The following is a 24607-nucleotide window of genomic DNA, read 5'->3' as shown; positions in this document are numbered from 1 at the left end:
CAGGGCCCAAGAGGAATTCAGTTTCATGTTCCTGTTACTGAAGTGCCAGCATCCAAATGATAACTGGACCTTCTTGCCTGTGTGCAGATAAATTAGGAAGCTGGAGGAGGGGAGAACAAAGGCTGGAAAGATTGTTCATGTTTGACCTTGTTGCACAGAAATATGTGCTCTGTCCTACCTTGTTAGAAGTTAACTGGAAATTTATTTTAACTCTGAAGCTTTCTGTGCTTGTCTGCTGGCAATTAATTTACTGCAAGTTCACCATTAAAAGACTTTTAAAATTATTTTGTATGGGTAACTGTACAATTGCAATAGGAATAAAATGGGAATGGGAGAAAACAAGGAGGTTTTTTAACAAGAACTACATCTTTGTTGATTTTCATTCTATTCAAACATAACAGTGGACCTCCTGTGAGAGTTTAATTCAGTTGAAGGCTACATCCTTCCTTAAATCAAGAGAGGGCACTGGACACATCAGCAGTGTATCAGAATATCTATACAATTTTAAGAATCAAGTGAGAAAAACAAAACTCCCAACTTTGACCTGCTCTCAACTCTGTTAAGTGTCTGAGGGAGTTAACTGTTGAAATTCTAGCAGACAGAAAAGGAAGATGATAGAAGGTGGGCCCTGCAGAAAAATCCTTTTGAACAGCTCACAGAAAGGTTTCAAAGGAATTCTCATGAGAATTAATGAGAATTTGTTAGCCTCCTTAAAATCCTGCCTCGTTGCTTCTATTTCTTCATCCTTCTGCAGAAACAGACCTGCCTCACCCTGGCACAGGGGCACAGCACTGAAGAATGCTAAATGCCTCCAGTCATTCATGCCTTGGGACATCTGGGAGAATGAACACTGTTAAGGTGTGATCTTTGTATCAAGGACCAGCTCTGCAGCCCAACCAGGCATTTCTGCTCTGGCAAAATACCTCAGGCACTTTCTCTTAGGTCTATTAGAAAAAAGTGAGAGAGGTGGAGAGAGAGAACAAAAAGTGCCTAGGAAGCCTTTGAAACCTTTTTGATTGTAATTACAGACAATTTTTCTATAGGCTATTTCTTTCTAGAAATAGACTTTTCTTCCAGTACTAAGGGGAAAATGGCAACCTTAATTCCAGCAGTAATGAGAAACTTTAAGAAACGTCTATGTCCACATTGATCAGGTACCCTTTTTTTCCATCCACTTGTGCTTTTCATTAATTCTATTTTGTGTTTTAATACTTTGCTACTGATCACTAAAACTATCTGAGTAACACAGTACAATGTAGATGTTAGAATTATGAAAGACAATCAAAGAAATTCAGGAAGCTTTAACACCAAGAAAAAATATTACTAACAAATTGTAATTTGCTACAACACAAGAATAGGTAGTATTGTACTCCACACCTATGATATTGAAATGCAGTAGCTTGCTGCAAATTTCAAAGTTACAGTTCTGTATTTGTGGACAGGAAAGTGTGAAAGCACCAGTTTACCCCTTTAAATCAATAGTCAGTGATGCAAAAGAGTATACTGGAGAATCAGAGGGGGTTCAACACAAGCCAAAACCCAATTACATTAGCATTGGTGAATGTTTTATGATTTTTCATGAGGTAAGTCAATACATTATATTAATCTAAAAATGCAAATTTCATGCTTTGAAAGTCAAATGCATACTACAGTCAGACTCCATAATGAGACAAGACAAGAGATGATGGGCAATTAAAAAAATACAAAAGATTTAGCTTTAAAATTAATAGAACTCTATCAATGTATGTTGTACATAACATATAAGTATGTATTTTGATACCACCTTCTATGTGAGAGATTTAAGAGAAGTAGGACACAAAAGCTTCTTTAAAAAACTGGATTTTGGTGGAAGAAGTGAAGAGGAATAAAATGAGGTTGTTTTTTCTAATGCTAGACTGAATACTTTAAACTGACTGAGGTAATAGCGGCCTCTAAATACACTTATGCTTAATTATTCTTTCTGAGGACATGCAGGTGTCCTGGCTTCAGCTGGGATAGAGTTAATTTTCTCCCTAGTAGCTGGTACAGTGCTGTGTCCCTAAACTGTCTTGTCTGTTTGTATTTAAACTTTTGTAACCTGACTGTCCTGACTTTAAAAAATAACTAAATGCGAGCTCAATATCATCTTAACCCCAAAGAGGCAGCCAGCCTTGATAGTCTACATGTAGACTCAGCTGTCTTGCCTAGTCCAGAGGCTAAAATCCTGGACTGCTAACACAAGAAAGGGAGAGAGAGGAGTGGGAAATGTTGGCAGAAGGTAAAAGGGGGCTGATGCATGCTCACTTGTAAGCAGCTTTACCCTGCACACTAACCAGTCACACACTGAAATATCAATATTGATCACAGCAAACACCTCCTTACAGGATTTGTACCACTGGCTGGTAAACTCTGGTGAGGGATGGCATCTCTGCAGAGCAGTTGTGACAGTCCCAGTGGCAGCTATCAAAATCAATGCCACTTCAGTGAATTCTAATGTATAGATGGACATATCCAAGTAAAGACTTGGCAGAAGTTACCTGTTCGCATATTATTCCCACAACAATTTTTGTTCTTGGTCAGAGGCAACAGCACCTAAAGACAAACATGTAAATTAAGCATATAATTTTTGAACCTGGTGTCTTTTCCCCCTGAAGAAATGGCTATTGGAATGCAACTTTCAGTGCTTCTGCTAAGACATCCGTTGCACTCTGTCAGTAATGCACTGTTATATGGAAGTTCCATTAATTCACAGTTAATGGCAAACACTCAAGTCTGCTGTCAAGTTCAGTGAATCCCTGAAGGCAGAATAAAACTAAATTCAGGGTAAAGCATGTTTAAACAATGAATATGTTTTAAAAACTGCCATGCTTATTCAGAATTGTAATACCTGATGCATTTAGGCAGTCTGATTGATTCTGGCTAGCTAATTAGATTGACACTTGCACCTTGAAAGACAGTGCACTCAACTGAACAATTCCTCACACTGCTAATTAGTCAGGTAAGATCTTGGTGGTAGAACTCTTCCATTCCACAAACAAGAACTTTCTAATTTGTCATTTCTCACAGTCAATATGTGTTTCACTTGAGTGTCCCTCATGTCTGGATGTCAGGTGAAATTGTAATATAAGCTGTGAATTTATCAAACTTATACAATGATTTTTTACATCTTCAATAGAAACCCTCTGCCTGGACAGAAACCAATGTTCACTTGACATTGCTAAAAGAATCTTATTCTGTAGACATGCCAACTCTACAACCATCTATCCTAGCTATATTCTGTTTCCTTGTTATATAGCCAAGATTTACTGTACCAAATAGGTTACTGAACAAGTCTAACATAATAGATCATTTTGTCATGTTTGCTTTCTTTCTTCAGAGTGTATGCAAAGTAAATACTTAAGCAAACTGTCCTATATTGGAAGAAAGATTTTTTTAAACCATTAAATGATCAAATAAACTATCAGCTTTATGATAAATAGTTGCCTATACTGCAGCTTTAACTAACAGCTGACTTTCTGTAGAGGCCCATTTCAAGAGGTGTAATGCATTTGTACTTACTTTATAAGCAGCTGGTTCTGGTTTTCATGGGACCTCACGTGGCTTCTCTAGCTTTTTACCTGTCCTGTCCATACAGGACAATGAGAACTGGCAGCTCCCTGTGACACTGGGCTGTAACAGCAAGGTCCCCACCCAAAGGTGGCTCACAGCTCCACTTTGCTCTGTGTACAGAAGCAAGAACAATTAACACAGCATGTGGCACTTCAGAACTAAAATATTTTCAAAAGAAATAAATCAGGAGATTCATTTTTGTAGCAGTCAAGATCTGGATTCTCTATGTGATGTTAAAAAGGTTTCCAGTTTACATACAGTGCAGTGGGGTGAGGTTACAACAAGAACAAACACATATACAGAACAGGGTAACACCCCTCATGCTCACAGGATTACTTGCATATTTTTCTAGGGTTATCAGTACTAAAGTTGTTGTATTCATATTGTAGTATAATTATATTTCCTGAGTCTCATACCTTCTGGGTGGTTTTCTCATGGCAGATCTTCACAGCAGTGGTGTTGTTGCTTCTCGGTCAGGGCTCCTCTCCAAGGCTCTCCCTGACCACCCCACCCCCTTTTATCTCAGTTACCTCCATGGGCTACAGCTGCTGCCCAATCAAGGACATCACAGCTGCAGCCCATTTACAATAACTAGAATCAGGGCAGGGTCACTAATACAATACAAAGATCTTTCCCTGCCATACATATATTTACAATACATAAGTTAACTCAGGCCCCTACATAAAGTTTATTGCTGAATTCAAAATACTCACAAAATGTAGTACATGTAAATAGTACCATACATATATTTTACACTGGCATCAAAAATCTGATTTAAATTTGTGTTTTATGGGAGCAAATAGTCTTTGTTCATTTAGTTTCCCTTTTCACAGAAAGCTCCACAAAATTGTATAATATCCAATAACTCTCATAAAATATAAACAGGATATATAAACTAAATTTCATTACTAGCTCCTGTACTAGATTTAATTAGGATATGAATTCTTGAATTGACAAAACAGCTTGAGTTTTGCTACTGCCAAAAGGAGATCTCACATTTCCTCTCCTTCATCTTACACTCAGTATGTACCTCAGTATCCCTGGTGCTGCTCCTGGTCTAAGTTCAACTTTTTCAGAAGATGCTTAAATCCAATGATCTGGCAGAAAATCCCTTAGGGCAAGCTGATGGTTTTCTCCTGCATCAGTGTGTTAAATGGATGTGCTGTGCAACTCATCAGCTCTTGGGACTAGGACTAATTGTTCCATGTAAGACAAATTGTTTATAAGCTGAGTGTAGAGAGCAAGACAGCTTGAGGAAGGCTGTGGGGCTACTAATAATTTATTTTCAAACTCTGTTGCCTGTGTATTCAAGGAAATAGGGGGTGACAAAGGGAAGGAGTGAAAATACTTCCCCACCAATGTGAAAGCATAACTTTATTTTTTAATCCTTATAATAAGTATCACAATATGGGTCTAAAGATGCCTTTTTAAAGAGGTGTTGCTGACAGCATTCACAGCTTTGACTTTTTTGTTTCTAAGACTGAGAAGTACATCATTAGGTAATGATGTATTTAGGTGTTTTTCTCTGAGGTGTTGCACTCTGAACAGAAGTTCAAGTATGTATCAGTGTTCTAAAAAGAATAAACTGGACTCTCTATCTCATTAGATAATAAGATGATATATTTAAAGAAAAGAAAGCACTGCAGCAGAAATTGTTGCTAAATTTGATTGTAACTCAGGTCTGTGTGTGCACTGAGTTCATACTAGAAACACAAAGATCATTTGTGCACCTTTCTTGCACTTTCCAAACTGAGTCTTCCTCCAGATGCAGATATAGCCTATGCTCACAGAAGCTAAAAATCCAATTGTATGAATGCTCAAATATTTACCTTCCATGTATCTTGGGAGTTTGTGAAATGTTACTTTGTATATCCAGTTAAGAGTATTTTATTCTGAAATATAAAATATAGCCTGTATTGCTCTGTGCCAGCTTGTTGAAAAATCTTGTCAGTTCTACCCTTTTCCCCTCATCTTTGTCATCTAAACTGATGCTAAGAATAGTAATGCATTGTTTGAAATGCTTGTACATGAAAGGTAGGTCACCTGTGTATACTGAGATATATTGAAACAAGTCTTGAACTCGTTAGATTTGTCTTTAAATGAACCTGTGTGCTTTACTCCCCATCTATTTACATCAGAATCTGTATTGCCTCTTGGTTTTGTGTACTTTTACTGGTTAGCTGGCCTTAGTATCCACAGTACCTGTAAATCTTAATGAGCATAGGCAGATAAAATCAAGCACTGAATAATGATTTGGGCTTTGGTTTATGGATCTTTGCTATTCAAACACTCTTAAAATTAATCTCTATATAAACGCTCCCCCAAATTAAAGAAGATGGTTTCAGTCATGTGGCTATTTCAAATACACATTGTTTGTACATTCAGATTAAGTTGCACCTTACATCTGTCTTTGAGAATGGGATTTTACTGCATTATGTATTCTTTCTAAAATCAGAAAAGGTAAAATCTCATTCTGCCCCAATATTGAGCTCAAATATTTGGTCATGAAAACAATGAAGGGGAAAAATTTTAAAAATTGCTTATCATGCTGATTAAATATAAATTTCCTTCTGAGATGTCCTTGATACCTGTCAAGCAGTCAGTAGTCCACACCTCATACTTTCTCCAAGAGCCAGGAACTGTCCTGAAGTCTTGTTAAAAGAAGTCTGTATTTTCTCACCTAGGTGTAACTCCTCAGACCTTCAGTGACTGATCTCAGCACAGAAAATCATCAGGCATCAGAAAAAATCCATCAAACTGCCTGAAACTGATGCCTTGTGAAGGCTGGCCTAGAACAAAGGCTCAATGGAGTTAAAGGGATTTTTTAAAAGGCCTCCATGGATCCACTTGGACAGCACAAGAGCCCAGCCAGGGCTGCACCCCAGATGAGCCAAAAGGGACAAGTGGTCATGAGGGCTCTCACTTTTGTAAGTTCTGCTCCATTTGCATATTGGGGTTAATTGTCCAGTTATAGCTCTAGGTTATGGAGTCCCATCCTTCTTGTTTTTCTCTCCTCAGTCCATGTTGTTTGTGCTCTTGGGCCTGAGATTTAGGTGCTTGTCCTTGGTCCCAAGCTAGGAAAGGAATTGTTTTGTCTCCCTGCTCTGTGAGGACAGCTCACCATCCCTTAGTATCAAGCTCAGAACTACACACTAGAGCAGTACAGAATCTGAAAAATAGAAAACCTAAAACCTAAGGCATCAAAACAAATGAGGATCTCTATAAGGAGGAATTCCAGGTGAGATTTTATAACAAATCTGTATAAGAACAATGTTTTACTCAAATTTATACATTGGAAGTTTCTTTTAGCATGGGATAACCACAATATCAAGAAATTCTGACAAAAGACATGAAGCTAAAGCAGATGACAAATAGCTCACAAATCTCAACGTGCTTTGGTTGACAGGGTAATTTTTTTGGACACAGTTTTTCAAAATTCTTTCCATTGCAGTTTTCTGAAATGACAACAAATGGCTGAGTCCTCTTATCTTAGAAATCCCTACAGCAAATATTTAGGTTTACATTTTCATTTTTATCCACTAAAGTATGTCTAGGATTAATGACATACTAAAACAGGGGTAAAGCTCTCGTCATGGTGTTGAAATTGAAATTTGAGACATTACAGTGAATTTCAGGGGAAACTTCCCATTGCCAAAATTTCTTAAGCAGCTTGCAAACAACTGCAAATTTCCATCTGAAACCCCAGTTCTATTGTATGAGATATTCATACAGACACTGGCAAAGTTGAGGCTTCTGTCCAATGTAACTACTGTAGTCACACAACAGATTTGTAATTTTGAGATAGAGATTCCAGTTTCAAGCCTGTGTGTGCTTATGTGAGGGGAATTATTAAATTTTACAAGACCCCTGCATTCAAAAAAATCACTATCAGTCCTGGAAAACAACCCCCACCACTATTCTATTATTCTGTGTGCTTACTGATTTCTTCTGTGGCACTTTTGCTTCCAAGTTTCATCCCTAACTCTTGTAAGAAATCAACTGAAATGAATGCAACTTAAAGTTTGTCTCTGCATGGTTAATTTTTATTCATACCTCAGTGGCAGATGTAGTGTCCCTCATAATGTCAGGTCTCAAATGTCAATAATCTCGGATCCAGTAATCAGAACTCAAAAATCCATATTACAGGCTAACATACAAGAGACAGTTTAGCACATGGTGACACAATAAAATAGACCAGTGCCACTTAAATGATCTTGAGTTACTAGCAATGTATGTCATAAGAGTTTAGATATTTACTTTACATGGCAGCCATCAGGAATCAAGTGTAACCAGTCTTCACAACAAAGATTTTGATTTTTTAAGATTCACCCATCACTAATAGCTGGTTGATGCTAACATCAGCTGTTCCAAAACACAGGGAAGATAACTGGCAAAACCTGAATTTCAGTCTCTATTATTTTGTCCATTTAAAGCACCTTAAATTAAAGCACTAAAGAAGTTCTTAACCTTGGGGCGTTTTACTTCTTTTTTTTTTTGCTGCATTTAATTTTGTATTGAGTTAATTTGTTCTAGTTAAACCACGGCTTACCACAGCAAACGGGTATTCTTAACTCTGCTGGTGTAATCTTTCTCAGACATGCACAGGACAATCTGCTGAATCAACGTAATCCCTAATCCGCATGCTGGGATGCTGCAGCTGCTCGCTCCGGTGCCGTTATGTAATGCCGGCCTCCAGGCCCGGGGCAGAGCGGGGCGGGCGCGGCGCTCCGGGCGCTCCCCTCGTGCCGGGCCGGGCCGGGCGCGGCGCGGGGGTCGCGGCGCTGCCGCGGGGGCGGGGCCGGGGGCTCGCGGCTCGTAGTACTCCAGCGCGCGCCGCCCGCCGCCGCGATTGGCCCGGCCGCGCCCGCGTGACGCGCGGCGGACGCGCGCGCGCCCCCTCCGCTCCCGCGGACCGACCCCGCGCGCCGGCCCCGCGTTTCCAAGGCGACCCGGCAGGAACGGCGGGAGGCGCGCGCGGGATCGCGCGCGGGCGGCCCCCGGGTTCCTCCCCGCGCGGCCGCGGGTCCCGCGCGGGGCGCGCGCCGGGCGCTGGCGGCGCGGGTGCCGCGGGCAGCAGGTACGTGAGGGGAGCCCCGGGGACGGAGGCGCGAGCGGGGAGCCCCGGTCAGCGCCGTGCCCCGCCGCGGGCAGCGGGTTCTTGGCCGCGCCCGAGCCGCGGGACCGTACCGCGCTGCAGCGCGGGCGGCGGGTGCGTGCCGTGCCCCGTCGCGGCCGCGCGCGGCTCGGGGATCCCGGTCCCTCAGCCTCCCGGGGCCGCCGCGCGCCCCGCCGTCCCCGGGGTCGGGCTGGGCGGCCCGGCGAGCTCCCCGCGCCGCGGCGGCGGGGGCCCGCTGGCGGGTGAGCCCCTCCGCGGCGGGCGGACAAAGTTTGGCGGCGGGCGCCGCCTCCCGCCAACTTGCCGGCGGTGGGGCCGGGGGCTCGAGGGCGCTGTGCCCCGGGCCGGCCTGCGGCGGGGCCCGCGCCCCCTCACGCGGGGTCAGCCGAGCCGCGGCCCGGCCGGGGAGGTGCGGGGGTCGCTCCGCCTGTACTGCGGGGCCGGAGCCGCGTTCCAGCGGGGCCGGGGGGCTCTGGGCGCTGAGGGGCCCCTCACGCCTCGCGGCCCGGCCCGCGCGCCTCCGGACGGGCCCGGCCGGACAACTTCGGATGTGCGGATCCCGAATACGAACATACGGTAATGCCTGAGCGCGAAAGTTGTTTTTATTATGTGTGTGTGTGCAAACCCACCCAACGGTGGTGCCTCAGCAGTGTCCTCACGCAAGAGTACTCTGTATGTGTAAGGTGCTGCATTGCTTCTTGCAAACCCCGTGTCCTGGAGTAGCATCATTGCCTGCCCCAACGAGAAAAGGATAGTAGTTTTTTTTCTAGAGTCGAAATCCAATTAGAGTGCTCTTTACTAGGGAATTTTCGGTTTGTCTTCCTTAAAATGTAATAAACTTAAGAGGCCTTTTTTGTTAGATTTGTAGAGGTGAAATCTAAATTGTGGGGACTGATGAGCTGTAATGGGACAGCATGTCAGAGTAACTTTTCTTAAAAATAGTAGTATGTGAACATGCATGGTTTCAAAGCTTGTTAGTATTCTGAAGTTAGGAAAAGCCTCTGCTAAGTGTATCTCCAGAATTTCTTGGTTCTTACGTGAAGGTTTAAGAGCAAACCGATCTACAAGCTCTGCATTAGAGCATGCACCTGAAACCAGGTGTAACAGCTGCAGAAGATTTTATGTGTAAAAGAAGGAAAATGTGTAATGGTGTGGGGGTATTTACAGCTGTGAATGCAATCAGCAGAGAAGGCTCATTTGTTGGAGCGCAGGGCACCTCTCTGAGGCACATAGTCAGAATGTGACTCTTAGGAATCCTGCTATTTTTGCAACACTTATTACTGGAATTTGAACAAAGAGGGGTAAGCAGCCTCTGTCCTTTTAACATGCTGTAATAACATTGCTAACCAAGCGTGGATTAGATGAAACAGTACTGATAATAATTTTTTGATAGCTCCTGTGAAGATGCTGAGAGTTCCTGCAGGACACTTGTGAAAGGGTTTTTGCTACCACAGTCGTGTTAGGTGGGGGTTATAAATTAGACTGTACAAAATAGTAGCACATAGGTGCTTTGCAAGGAGATGCTGCAGTTAGCATTGTGCACCGGGTATCCTGTATGGTAAAATGTATGTTTGGTGCTGAGAACAATGTCTGGATTGTGAGGCAGAATACTCTGTGCAGAGAAGGGGAGGAATGCTTCTCATTTACAGAGGATGCAGAATAAGAAGCAAGTGTGTGCTCCTTCAAACGTGTTGTGGTTCCTAAGTGCTGGGCAGAGTGTGCCCACAGTCAGTGAGGGGATGGTGTGAGTGAGGAGCCATTCCCAAAGCAGTGCATGTACTCATCTCAATTATTCCTCTGTGTTTCTGAACAAAGTGGAGTTTTTGCAGCTCTGTCCTGATGTAAAAGTGTTTAGGGCAAGATGCTGTTTTTGCCTGAAGGGTGAGAAGAGGTGGAAGTTGCACACAAATTGAGATGTGGTTATTGGGTAGTAATTATGCTAAAGACAGCAGAGATGTGAAGCAAGAGTACAGATCTGCTATTTCAGCCACAAAACTGGAGCAGTAGGTAAGATAAAGATCTGAACTCGCACTGGTTTATGAAAAGGCCAGTAAGAAAATTAAGATGTGAGCTACGTATGCTTGCAGTGTGAGTACAAGTGCAAGCCTGCTACTCAGCTGAAGTATTTTCAGATCTTGACTGACAGCATAAATGCAGAACATAACAGTAGCTGTCTCCCCTCTCGCTGTGCCTGTTCCCAGAGGTTAGTTGGATGTAAGTGTGATTACAGTTCTGAAGGTGCCCTGTACACCAGTTCTGAAAGTGCTTACAGCTCCTTATGCTCTCCTGGCCCCCAGGGCTGTAGTGCTGTTACACCGGGGGGTTCAGTGGTGGCTCCCCAAACCTGCAGCTCGCTGTTTGTCCCTGCTGGGCGCTCGCTGCGGAGCCTGAGGCTGCAGTGCTGTTGCATCACGGGGGGACAGCACTCACAACATCTCCAGCAGGATGGAGCACATGGTTTCTGTGTTCCTGCGTGTGATCAGCTCCACATTGGGAGGAGAAACTGCACTGCCCTGCGAGATCCTGACACGACTAAAGTTTACCTGCATCATCACTATTCGTGTAAATTAGTTGCATTACCTGGCAATAGCACAAGAATTAATTGAATTGTGTTACACAGGACAAAACTGCATCTTTTATCAGAGCAGCAAACGAGGTGTTACTTCAGTTACAGCAGTGCTCAGCTAAACTGCTTCCTGGACAATAGGATTAACTAACAGAAAAAATACTTTATCCCTATGAGCACTGCAGAACCAATGTTGACATAGGAGACTGAGCTGGAGTCCTTTCTACTGCATGTGTTAACATCTAAAGTGTTCAATAAGTGCCATTTGAAGAATCTACATTTCTAGTTGGTGTATGAGAGGAGGACTGAGGTTTGATTCCTCCTTTTCCTCTCCTCACTGGTTCTAGACTGATTCTGTATGCTGCTGAAGGTATTTGCCACACTCTTGTTAGGTTCAGTAAGTCTGGAATCAGTGATGCTGGAAAATGGGGAGTTTTGGATTTTTTGACTTGTAAAAAATTTCTGAACTTTTGGGAGTATTTTTGAAGTAGGTGGATATGAGCATACTTGGTGAAATGCCATTTTCAAGAGAAGAGTAAAAAAATAGTAAAAGGTTGGCTTCTTACTGCTCTGGGGTAGAACTTGGCTGTTGTTCATTCTTTGGCTCTAGAGGTTTCTGTCCAAGGTGAATTGATGTGGAGGGATAGAATGTAAGAGAAGAGTGCAGGAGGGAGTCTCACACCTGAGGAGTTGCAGCTGTACTCATCACCAAAGATTAGGAACAGGCCTGCCCTTAATGGGCCTCAGCTGTGTCCAATAAGGAGAAGAGTGCTACAAAAGAGTGGGTGAGGAGAGAGATGGAGTTTGTTGGCTGGGCTGTGAAGGACTCAGTGCTGTAAGGAGCTGCCCATGAGAAATCATTGAGAAGGTATGGGACTTGTGAAATATGATGACAAACAGTTGAAACCTTTTTTCATCCAAATTTGTAGCTGGTGTGTTGTGGGCAGCAGCAGGGTTACCTCAGTCTGTCATATTTCAGCCCACCCATTAGCTGGGCTTAGGATTTGATGTGGCAAGTTGATGTATTAGGGTTTAATTCTTAATTTTGTTATAAGGTCCCAGTGAAACCTGTTGCCTCCACATAATCCCATTGAAATCACTGGGTTTGCATGAATAGAGTGAAGTCAGACCTTGTAAATTCAAGTAGCAGTGGAGGTTTTCTGATGATACTTGTCAATAATGTTTATCAAGTAAGCATTATAAAATGCAACATCAGCTTATTTCTTGGCTTCTTCCTCTGTCTCACTTGCATTTTATCATGTTCTAGAGTTCAGCATTGCTTTGATGTGTTTCAACCAAGATTTCTTTGGGGCATTTTTTGTATCTTTCCTTACATCTGTAAAGCACCCTGTGTGCCTATAGCATTACACACAAATAAAACTACCTTTGAAAATGAGTGTTCAAATCCATTGGTTGCAGAGTTAGCCCTGTAAATCAGCAAATACCTGAATTAGGGTTTTGCAGCTACAGTTCCCTGTTCCCAGCCACCCTGCTCAGTGATTTGCAGGAGGAGTGGTGTGTGATCTTCATAGTTGAGAGGAGGATTAATGCAAATGGAGCTGAAGTAATAGGCTGTTCTAAACGCGGTGCTTCTGAGTTTTCAAGAGCTTTACTTTCAGCCCAAATAACCTTCTTGCAAATTAGTTTCTAACGTGGAACCTCTTGGTATTGGGAGGCTTAGCCCCTTTTGTGTGTTTGTTTGGTTTGGGTTTTATTTTGTAAAATTACACTACATGGAGGTATAAACTTCCTTTGTTGACTTAAAAAAATCCCTAAATGGGATTTGAGCCTTCAGTGGTGATTTCTAATTTGGGTAATTGCCTTATTTGATGAGGCTGTTACTGGATGTATGGGGAAAGGACCTTTGGGTCTGTGCTTTGTGTAGGGGAACAGCAGGTGAAGTCTGACCTGTTTCATCCTCCTTTCTGCTCTGTGTCCTGCCTCTCTCTGCTTTTTAGCCTCAGCAGCCTGCCAGTGCTCACAGCACACCTGCCTCAGTTCTGTCAGAGGTACAGGTGCCCAGCCTTTGTGCAGGAGTTTGTGTCCATTTGGATTGGCTTTTGAGAGGCCACCTTTTTCAATACTTGATTTAAAAAGCAAAGGAATAGGAAAAGGCATAGGAAAACAGTTCAGTTTAGCTTGAATGGATTGCTGTGAGACAAAGATCATCTCTGCTGTTCCAGGGAGCTTCAAAGGCTGCCTGCAGACAGGCAAGTGTCAGAGCTTCTCAAAAAAGTTGTGAAAGTCTTTGTAGTGGAAAGTGTTATGTGTCTGATATTTTAGTGTGCCTACCAGGTTTTTCCACTAATAGAAAATGAAAATTCGTGCATAAAAATAGCAAAATACAAGTTTTATTGAAGTTAGTGAGACCTTTACTGTTGAATTATTTTATAATTCTTCCTTCAATGCTTTTGTTCAAGTTTATCAAATAATTTCTTACAGAAAAGCAGTCATTTGGACTACCAGTCAATTTAGTTGGTGGTACAAATGTAAAGAAAGCTCTTCTTTGAGTGAACCAAAGAGCTCCTGTCTGTCTGTAATAATTAAAGTTAGCAAACATACAGGATGTAAACATGAGGCATGTGGTGTGTCTCAGCAAGCAGTGCATAATTTTTCTCTGTATATAATAGCTGCCTGCATTTTACAACCCAGATTTAGTAAATAATTGCATTTTTATCTGGAATGATAAAAGTAGACAGCTTTGAAAGCAGTTTTTAGCAGGAAAGGGAGATACGGTCAAAGTTCTTGTGTTAATTGCACAAGTGTGTTAAAAAAAGCCAATCTGAATGATTTTTCTTGCATATATTTGTTGCTTTTCTTCTGTTACCAGCTGCCACATCCAGAAATCTGAATGCTCTCTTTTTTTCTTTTTTTTTGGTCATAAGAAGGAGGACTTAGGGAGCAGGGGCAGTAGTGTAATTAAATAGATATGTTTAACTTGGAAAGGTGTTATTTTTAGAACTAGCTCAAAAGGGCAGGTACTCCTTGGAGACATTCTAACATGGCCAGATTGTCTCCTCCAGCTAAAGAGCAGTGCAGGACATGGGCAGCAGCATCAAGGTTTACTTAAAAGTTTTTGATGCATGTTATCTCTGGGCTAAAAAAAAATAAAAACTTGAGAGGAGGCTGCAGAGTGAGTACAAGTTCTGGGCTCTTGGTGCTTCATTGCAGAGTGCAGGTTCCAGAGAGGCTGCCCATGGGGGACAGTCCTTGTTCCCTTCCTTTCTCAGGGCCATGCAGGTGCTGGTTCCCTTCCCCAAGGGGCTGAATGCAGCTGCTCAGGGTGCCCTGAATCCACATCCTCACTGTGAGGAGCAGGGGAGTTGGTGCTTGCTCCTGGTAGGAAGGGCTGTGTGCATGAATTAATGGGCACACTTCAGAGATATTTTTCTCCCTACTCTCTGTTCTTTTTTTGTGGTTCTGTTTGCTCACTTTTCCACCTCTGAGCAAAGGGGAGCATATGGCAGTGTGCTGTCCATCTGGTTGCCACTTACTGTGAAATCATTATGCAGGCAAATTTGGCCCCATCTTGAATTTCTTAGGTAGGAGAAACTGTTACTAGAGTGACAGCTGAAGTGTTTCTACTGAGCTGTAAATGTGAATTAAGCACAGAATGAACACAAAGGGCTCTTTCTGAATTTTTTCAGTCTTCTACATTAAATAAACCCCAACTTGTGCTGTGCTAGTATTTAAAGCAAATAAGGCTGGGATCCTCATTGTAAGCAGTAGACTCTTCAAGTACAGATAAAAGACAAGTCCTGTCCCAGAGGATTTGCAGTCTAAATACATTTTAATGAGAATATAGTGAATGATGATAGGTGCTTAGGAGCCCTTTAGTTATAGAGATAATACTGTATAAAAATTCCATTGGCATTTTTGCATCCTAGCACAAGCTGGTCACATAGCCTCTTGAAATGCATAGCAGATATTAATTCAGGTCTGTGCATTTTGGGGATACCCAGGTATTTCTTGTTTACCTACATATCAAGGATCAACACTGGTAAAGAGAAGTTTTACTGTCTTTGGCACCATAAGCACATGTACATTTTTGTTATCACATTTCACATTGCAAACATTGAAATAGTAATAACCTAGCTTTACTCTAGTTATCTAAAGGAGTACCACTGAAAAAACCAATTAGGTGATGTTTATGCTGTAACATTCTCATACCTTATCTGCAGACAAGAGTAGCTGTGAAAGTAGTTTTTTAATTCAATTTATTTTACAGTTAGGAGGGTTAACTTTTAGACATTTTCTATCATGTAAGTTTTTCATGTAGCCCCATGGAAAAGCCTGTATTTTTTAAAATTGGAACAGGTGGCTGCACAAGTAGAAAATAGGTCAAAAGAAAGTAATTTATCTGAAACAATCTTCCTTGCTGTTTAGATCAGGGATCCTCACTTTTGATTATTACATGCATATTTATTACATAGTACTGCTGCAGTGATTCCACTGTGATATGAAAGTGCTTATGGACTAGAAAGAAGAGTTTTGTCTTTGTGGAGGACAGTGGCTGGAGTTTCTTCACTGTATTCTTTAAAGTTTTCATTTTGTTTTAAATAGAAGTGCAGTCAAGTTTTTAAATATTGTAAGTATTGAGATTTTTTGCCTTTTTTCCTGCAAGAGCCTATTTAAAGGACTATAGAGAGCTTTCTGAAAAACTTTTGTTCAGTACTGCATCATGCAATGGGAAAAGTTCATTTTAAGTTTCAAAAAAAAAAAAAATCTGAAGTTTGATATTTACTCCAAAGGAGCTGTTTTTGAGCAGATATTCTCTGCATTAATATGTCTTCCAAGTATTTTAAAATGGGAATTCAGCCCTCAGTACACAGCAGTGAAACCAGGCTGACGGTGGGAATTTGGGGTAGATTTGGGGAGAGGAAATATTTCATGGCTTCTGTTGGAGTCTGGGACAGAGCTGTGGCCTCTCTGCTCCATCCCTGCTGAGCTGCACCTTGCACTGCCTTGTTGAATGACTTGTGCCCTGCAGAATTCTCCTCCAGTTCAAAAGAAGAAGGAAAAAAAAAAGTAGGGCTAGCACAGAAAAATTCAAAGCTTTTCTTTTAGCCCCAGTTCTTTAGCTCAGAGCATTGGAGAGTACTTCCTGAGTAGTAGTTGGGGTTTTTAAATGCATGGTGCCATATGACTTGTATTGAAGTTTCCTGAAATATATTTTATTTCAAAGTTCGTTGTGGGATAAATCTGTGATGAATCTAAATGTTACATGCTGAGTGAGATTCATGGACATATTCACCAAACTTGTCTCCCTGCTATTGTTTTTTAATGTGAAAATGAGAAAGAATTCCTTTAGTAGGTTGCTTCTCATGAGATAGAAGTAACTGGTAAGGCAGTTTCTCTCTGCTTTAGAAGTCAGAATAGTCACCATAGTGACTCCTGAGACTGACATTTGAAAAAGATTGTATTTAGTTAAAGATTCTGAAGAGTGTGAGTTTAATGGTACTGGCCATCTTCCTGCACCCATTATTCTGCTATAGAAAAAGAAGTAACTGTTGAGCAGGTAAAGAGCCATGGTTCTAGCTGAGGAGGAGACTATAACAGTTAACTATAACAGTGCTGCTTTTAGGCTGGTACCCAGGCTTGGATCCTGCCAGAAGGCAGCAGTTTGATGTGTAAATGAAGGTATTTGAAATGCTGGGAAGGCTGGAGTGCCAGGCAAAGAGTTCCCTCCAGAGCCCATGGAATAGGAGCTCAGGGATTGTTACAGCCCTTTGAATCTCGAGCTATGGACTGTCCAGTTGTAAGGGTGATGTTTGGTTTATTTTTTAATTACATTCTCTTTTGATTAAAAATGCTCAGCAGCAGCTCCCTTGTGAAATTTGGGTGTGATGGAAAGAAATTTGAAGTTTTTTTCCATTAGCAGTTGGATATTTTACCCAATCTGACTGCAACACTTCATTCTGAAGCATAGATAGACTTGTTGCTTTTGAAGAACTTCTTTCAGTATAAGATGATTTCCCTTTTTCAGGGGGAAAGGACTGCAGCCCAAGTAGCTGGTAGCCTGCCAAGGCCCAAATCTGAAAGGACAGGGTATAGGAACTAGCAAGCAAAGACTAATTGGTTATTTGTTTGAAGCATTTGCAAATGCAGCCAGGTCTGTGAGTGCCCAGACAGCTGCTGGGATGTGACTGATGTTTGCTGGGTTAAATGAAGTAAATGCATCTCTGGTGAGAGAAAGGTTCCACAGTCTCAGCTAAGAGCACTGTACACTCTTGGCTTCCACGGGCTGCCTCGATGGAGAGATTGCATGGGCTGAGTGAGCAGTGAAGTCAGCCAGCTTTCTTCTGCTTCATGCCTCCAGATAAGGATTGAGGTACATGGGACAAATTGACTGGGAAATACAGGTTTGCACAGTGCATTTTGTCAAGAGAGGAAGGACTCTATACCCTAGTGCCTGTGCATTTCACAAGCTTCAAAAATCACTTTTAAACATATTCCCTTTTCGTTGGTGGCTGTGTGGGGCAGGAGCTTTCTCTGCTGATGATATCTAATGAAATTAAATACTTATCTTGGTTATAATGCTATCATAAGGCAATGGCAAGTGTTGTTTCCTAGAATGAAGGTAGAAAAAAGGGAAGGCCAGTGTTCAAGATATGAAGTTATGAAATGGAGAATTCGATATTGCAAGAAAAACTGATAGCAGTAGTACTTTCCTTCCCTAGATGGACATCTGATCTTGGGGCTTTTACTGGTTGTGTTTAAATGGTTTAGCAAAGCACTTCAGTCTGAAAAAGGCTGTTTTTCCTCTTAGTTTCACTGAGTATATAAGGCATACTGCATGAACAATATTTGGCAGAAGAGAAGCAAAACGTATCTGAAACCTTTAATTATATACTGTAGGCAGCACTGTCTAGGTCAGAAGGCACCATATTATCAAATAACATATTACAGGTATTCAGAACTTGAACAGTAGCTTGATTATTCAGTGAATAATTGGTCTTTGTTAAGCAGATAATGGTACTGTTTGCATTCAGAGCCTAGATTTGAAGTATATGATATAGAATATTTGTATTTTAAATCATCTGTTATCCAGCTGATGTAAGAACTAAATAGAACAGAGTTCAGTAAAAGCTTCTAGGATGGCAGACTGCCTCTTCTGCTGTGCAGTCTCACTGACTCTATCATGCCTGCAGTTCTGAAGGTGTTGAAGAGATTTTTTTGTTTATTGAATTTAATTTTGTATGGGTGTTTGCAGCAATGGGACCATATAGACTGTTTAAACATAGACAGTATTAAAAACCAAACCAAACAGAAAATGCCCAGAAGAATAAACAGTTTGGAAGCTTTCTGACCTGCTGGTGGGCAGAAAGGGAAATTAAGGAGAACAAGAGTATGATTACAGGCAAGTAGGATTTATGAGAGAAATGCCATGTCTTTGTGTCACACACCACACCTTATTTTATTTATCTAGAGGAGAGAGAGTATTTCTGCTATATGAATATTTACTTAGGCTTTTTAATCCTTAACGATCCCAAGGTGTAATATGAAATTATTGACTGCAGTGTCAGTAGCTGGTAATTTTTATGAGTATGTCAGAATATCAGCTCAAGTAAGTTTGCAGGTTCCTTGGGCACTCATTTCTGTAAGCTTGTGCTTGGAGGTGACTGTCAGCTCGGGAGAATCCCCAGTGCTACAGAGCTCTGTGTTGTACAGGCTGGGGCACAGCTGATGGTGACCAGACCTTTCTCATCTGGGTTTTGTCTTACTTTCTTTTTCCCAAGATGGAGTTTAAAAGAAAAGCAGTAAGGTGATAAAATTACTGCCTTAAGGGACAACAAAAGTGATCAAACCCACCCAAAGTAATGGTTTTTTTATAAAGTGCAGTGTAGTCAGGTAATCAAAACACATATTCTCTATCTGTGACTGTTTAGCCTGCAGATCAGCCTGCCTTGCAGTAGGGAAGTTGTATTTTCCATATGAGCTGAATAGCCATTTGAGCTGTGATCAGCATTCTGCCTTCCCTGAGGAGATGGCAGTGATTGTAGCATTTATCATACATAAAGGAATCTGTCTTGCTCTATATATCTGCCAAAAGATGTGAAAAATAGAGACCGAGGCGGCAGCATCCGTGATCTCAGTAACCCCTCAGACAACCAGCCTGATGGTGAGCCAAGGAAATCACTTCCCCCCTGCTCACCTGAGCCCCATATTTAGCCACAGCAATAGTTTTGAGCTGGATTGATTTAGAAGCCTGTCTGTAAAGGGATCTGCCAGCAGAATATTGGCTGAAAGGTTTGTGTAGTGCATGAAGCTGTTGACCTGTGCTGCAGACACACAAACCTCCAGGTGAAAACAAATTCTTGTTCACACCAGAAATTGAGTACCTGGCTAGAGTGCTGTGGCTTGCATTAAAGATGGTTACTTAAAATTCAGTGACCTAGTGGGCAAGAGTTGTTGGAATTTTGGTGTTCAAGGAGAAATTGTAGTGCATGCAATTGTTTTACTAAAAGCAACGAGTTTGTCTGGGTTATTTAGGATTGAAGAAATCCCAGAATGTAATGCATGTTCTGCTATCATCAAGCAGCCCTGTGTCTGAAGCAGAGACATAAAACCAAGGGCAAAAGTTCTATTCAGGGGAGGAAAGATGGAGCAGAGTGAAGTTGCAGAGCACTTTTTTTGTGGAAAAGCACTGAATATTAGAATTTTTCTTTAGTGCTCTGCTCTGTAACATGCTAGCAGAAATGATGGATTGGTGACTCTTCTGACTTGGCAAGATTAGGGCTGCTCCCTGGAAAATGCAGCAGAAGAGCCTCAGAGGCTGCTCTGGGTGTGCTCACAGATCTGTGTGCCTTTGCAAGGAAGGGAGAGACAAAAGACTTCATAGCCAAGATCAAAATAAAAAATGGTGTATAAAAGGTGCCATACATGACCTGTTTTTCAATTCCTCTGCTAAGGGCAATGGAGCTGCATGGTATGTAATTTCTTACGATTTTTCCTTGTATCAAGCTAAACATTCCATTCATTTTTCCCTCGAAGGACTGAACTCTGAGTGTTCTTGTGACTCCAGCAAGGACAGGTCTCTGTAGCAGCAGCAGCAGCTACTGGACCTACATGCTGGACCAAGCTGCTTCCCTTGGGCCTCTTGTGTGTGGTGCCAAAGGTGTTCAAGTTGCTAATTGCTGATTTAAAATCCAGATGAAAGGATGGATGACAACATTTGTATGTCCAAAGCTAGAGTTTGTGTATCCCTTGTGCAAGGAGTATGGTAGTGTTTTCAAGCTTGGATTTTTGTCAGTTCTGATTGTTTTGTGTTTGTTTTGGTGCATGGATAAGCGTGTTTAAATTAGTTTTCATCTTTTTTCTGAGATATAGTTTTGCATTTATATAATAATTTATAACTGATTGTTATATATTGTACAACTGAAGTGTTAGAGGAAATCATTCAGGCATGGGTTTTTAATTAAATTAGATCTGGTAACACTGTTCACAATTACAATTTATTTACCTAGAAAATCCTACTAAGTTTTATCCTTAAATTTGCAGGTTAGCTCTCTTTCCCTTGTCCAGTTTTCACAAATTTCAACACTGTATCTGCTGACAAAGTGAGTAGGTGGGGTTAAGAAAAGCATTTCAGCCAGTGGACTTCTTGTCATTATCAATAATGTGTGTATGCACACGTGGATCCTGTAATTTTTCTGCCTTCGGAGCTCTCATTAAGTTCATTCTGCTGCAGAGCTTTGAGTTTGATTTGTACTTTCCACCAAGTTGTCTTTGGGATAGCCTCTTATCCCATTGATTTGCTGTGATATTTTTATGCTAACTGTAGCAAAAGGAGATGTTTAAGGAGAAATATTTAAAGAATTTCAAATGTGCTTTTCATCTTCTGGACACAAGCTGGTACAACAAAAGGGAGAAAAGTCAGCATGATGTGACCAGCCATCTCTGTAAGCTGTCAGTGGAGCAGAGTTTGAGAACATCTGGACTGTGAAACACACCTCTTGAACTTTCATTGATTGGTTCCTTAGGCTGCCAGCCAGGAAGTGTATTTTTAGATACTTGCAGCAAATTTTATTGCATGTGAGCCAATGCCAGATCCATACTTTGTCAGCTGCTCTTTTTCAGTAAGTAGGGAGAATGGATTTGGGTTTAAGTTAAATAGTTAATTTTGTGCTGCATTGCAGAGTGCAGTTTGTACAGCTGTACCTGGGCAGTGGCAACTAGTCACAAAGCCCAGCACAAACTGTGCTAATCCTGAGTGCTAATCCAGAGGGGAAAACTATTGCCCTGGACACAGTAAAGCAATTTTTTCTTTCACTTAGCTGTGGCCTCTGAAAGCAGAGATGGGAAAAATGTGTCTGTGTGTTTCGTTTTTATGGCTCACCATGTTTTCTTCCAGAACAAAGGGAGGCATATTAATTTAATGGGAAATGAATGGGTTGACTCCTTAGATGAGTGAGATGTGATGCTACAGATACACATCACACTGGAGTACAGCATTCCTTGGGATTTTGAAACGAGGCACGTTCTTGTTAATAGCAGGAGAGAATGGTTCTGCCCTGCAGCAGTGGGCAGGGCAGAGGTGAGATGTAAATAAAGTGTGGGGATGCCTGAACTGATCCAATCCCAGGAGTTGCCTCGGTCCCATCACATTCCTGAAGGATTCTGCTCTTGGTTGAGGGTGAGCTCTGGTTTGGCCTGCCTGTGTTTTTGCCCTTTGGATGCTGCCTGATGCTACTGCTGAGTGGCATCACACTTCCTTTGGACATCTCTCTGTTCTGTGCTCTGTAGAAGAGTGTTTCCAATATTGCTGCCTCTTGAAATCACTTGTTAATGGAGTATCTTGTCAAAACCTTGTTCATCTTCCATTCAAGACAAATTTTCCTGTCCTGAAGCCCTCCCTGTTTCTCATGCTGTCTGTCCTGCAGTTTCTCTCTGTTCAGCATCAGTGTGGTAGGTCCATTAAAGCAGCTTCTGTTGATAAAGTATATAATGTACACTTGTTCAAAAGAGTGTGATCTTATTACTGCAAACAATGCCTCAGATTAGATTAAGTGCTTTGGAGCAGGGGTTATTTCACTTTAAAAAACCTCATTCTAAATCACCTAATGTGTCTCTAAATAGCATGTGAATAACTAAAGTATGGGCTAACTCTCTTGTGTTCATGTCTATGTTTCATTTCTGTTCATTTAAAAACCAAAGGATTCTGGTTGTCCTTTCCCATCTTGGGCTGCAGTGGAGTTTGCAGTGGATTTTGTCAGCTCTCACTGAGAGCAAATGCCCGGGACCATCTGAGAGCTTTCTACCCTGCACTGTTGAAGTGTTGTGAGCTCTGCAGTTCATAACCTGTCAATTGTCAACATTGCTTTAAAAGTGTGTGTTGAGAGTGAGAATTGTACAAGAGAATGTTTTACAAGGACTGGTGTTTTGGAGCTATGAAGATGAGAAATGAAGGCTCACAAGATATTGCCCCTTTAAATCCTGTATTGGTCTTTGCAGCAGATTGTCTCGTTTCTAGTGCTTGTTTTTACAGTGACAGGTGCAGTAAATCTCTCACCTGATGCCAGTATCATTTTAATACCTCACAGATATTCTTGGTTTATTGGAAAATTTGTATGGATTTGGATTTTTATATTTCTGATTCAAATAAGATTTCAAAAGCAATTAATTTTATTTTTGGAACATTTTCATATGTATCTAAAAAAAACTCAAAAACTTACACTTAAAACACTTGAGGTTTTTCTTTCTATTGGAAAGTGGCAGGATTTTTATCAACAGCATGCTACATCAAAGGTCAGAAACTTGAATACTGATCCAGATATTATCATCTCTTTCCTGTGTTGTCTTGGGCTTTGTGTTTAGTTAGGAAGTATGTTTTCAGTAGCTTATTTAAATTGTATTGAAAGTGCTGGGGAGTCTTCAGCTGAGTTTGATAGATTGTTTAGCAGACAGACAGTGGTTGGTTTGGAGGGGTTAGTGCAATGGTGACACACAAATTATTTCTGAAAATTATCAGAGCTGTTTCACAAGCTCTTAATGATCTTAATCCAGAAAACTAATACAGATGTAGCTTCTTTGCTCTCATCTGTTTTTAACATGTTTTTGGGTTTCCTATATCCTAAAAATATTTAATGAATATACTGGTAAAGTAGTTTGGTTTGTTTTTTTTTTTTATTTTTAATAAAGATGAATTGATAAATCTTAACAAAAGTCTGTTGGCAGCTGTAACAGACATGGTTCTCTTACAAGCAGGTGACTGGTACGTGTTACAGGTTGAAGAGCAAAAATGTGTTTTATTTATATTTTGACATTTGTTTACTGTTCTGGGGCTTGCATTGCAGTATGGATCTGTTGCATAACCTTTGCTTGAAAAGCATCCTTTTATCTGCTCAGTGTATTAGACAGAACCTCCTTATTGGATATGGGTCATGGGACTTGAAGCACTAAATAAGATACAGCTGCAGTAGAGCTGAGGAGGGTGCCAGGATGGCCTTGGGTCACACAGTGGCCAAAGCTTTTCTGCCTCTGTGGTGCCACTGAATACTGAAGGACAAAGGGGTTTTTGTGGGGCAGTGTGGTTGGGGTCTCCTGTTTTCTTTATGATCTTCTGTTTTGAAGAAAATAGTTACTAAACAAAGCTTTTTAAGACATGTGTTTTATATACTGCCTGTGCTGAGCTCTAGGGTAGCAGAGTTTGTTGCATAAGCATCCATTGTGCATTTCTCCAGCAGACACTGTGACAGAAGTGTTCACAGAAAATTATTGTATCTCCTTTAATAGATATGTTATAATTATTTAATACACTGGCAAAAGCCACTGAAGTCTGATTTGAAGTAAGTGCCAGGCATTTTAAATGAGAATAACTTTTCTCCATTATCTCCCTGACTGCAGTTGAACAACTATGGCTGTATATTGAAAGAGAAGCCTAGGAATTAACATGCATGACTTTTAATTGAAAATACATGAGAGGTTTGTATATGCTATTTGTTTCTTCCCATTTTGCTATGATTTTGCTGTTGGGTAGAACAGTTACTCCAAAGTTTACTCGTGGAATTGCTGGAGAAGCTGAGGGCAGGTCCCTCTCTGTGCCAGTCCCTGCCCTGAACTTTCTGCCTGTTGTCAGTGGCAGCAGGAGCTTGCTGGGGCAGAACCTCTGGGATTCCTGGGGACACTTGAGGAAGACCAGCTCCCAGGCAGGGATCCATGTGCTGCTGGATGCATCAGTTTGCTTTCCCTTATCGTTGTGTCTTACCACTACAGTTCCTCTAAATTTATTCCCAAAACTTTTCTAAGGCAGGAAAGTTCCTTTTTTTTTTTTTTTTTTGGTTTTTTTTTGTTTGTTTTTTTGGCTTTTTTCGGCTTTTTTCCTCTCTCCTCATTCT

At 41.4% G+C, this 24607-nt stretch overlaps 2 protein-coding genes across 7 annotated transcripts in view; one reads left to right on the top strand and one right to left on the bottom strand.

The window, feature by feature from the left end:
• The window catches only part of TMEM266 (transmembrane protein 266), a 104516-nt gene that overhangs the window by 13112 nt on the left and 66797 nt on the right, over positions 1 to 24607 (top strand). For 4 of the 5 annotated variants that reach the window (XM_063169476.1, XM_063169475.1, XM_063169473.1 and 1 more), the window contains one exon: positions 6273 to 6515. The gene's annotated coding sequence lies outside the window, so the exon portion shown is untranslated. Of the gene's footprint in view, positions 1 to 6272; positions 6516 to 8619; positions 8666 to 24607 lie in introns of those variants that run through there. The other variant, XM_063169477.1, reaches the window with a different exon arrangement.
• Positions 1 to 24607, bottom strand: part of NRG4 (neuregulin 4) — a 46873-nt gene that overhangs the window by 13335 nt on the left and 8931 nt on the right. Inside the window, exons 1-3 of one of the 2 annotated variants that reach the window (XM_063169480.1) lie at positions 8138 to 8321; positions 3538 to 3698; positions 2517 to 2571 (exon numbers count right to left, since the gene is read on the bottom strand). In XM_063169480.1, coding sequence (XP_063025550.1) covers positions 2517 to 2526 — 10 coding nt within the window. In that variant the 5' untranslated portion in view covers positions 2527 to 2571; positions 3538 to 3698; positions 8138 to 8321. Of the gene's footprint in view, positions 1 to 2516; positions 2572 to 3537; positions 3699 to 8137; positions 8322 to 24607 lie in introns of those variants that run through there. The other variant, XM_063169481.1, reaches the window with a different exon arrangement.

The sequence above is a fragment of the Melospiza melodia genome, chromosome 15 (assembly GCF_035770615.1).
Source record: "Melospiza melodia melodia isolate bMelMel2 chromosome 15, bMelMel2.pri, whole genome shotgun sequence".
Classification (NCBI taxonomy): domain Eukaryota; kingdom Metazoa; phylum Chordata; class Aves; order Passeriformes; family Passerellidae; genus Melospiza; species Melospiza melodia.
Note: the sequence above shows the minus strand (reverse complement) of the source record. Positions and strands in the feature narration are given on the sequence as shown.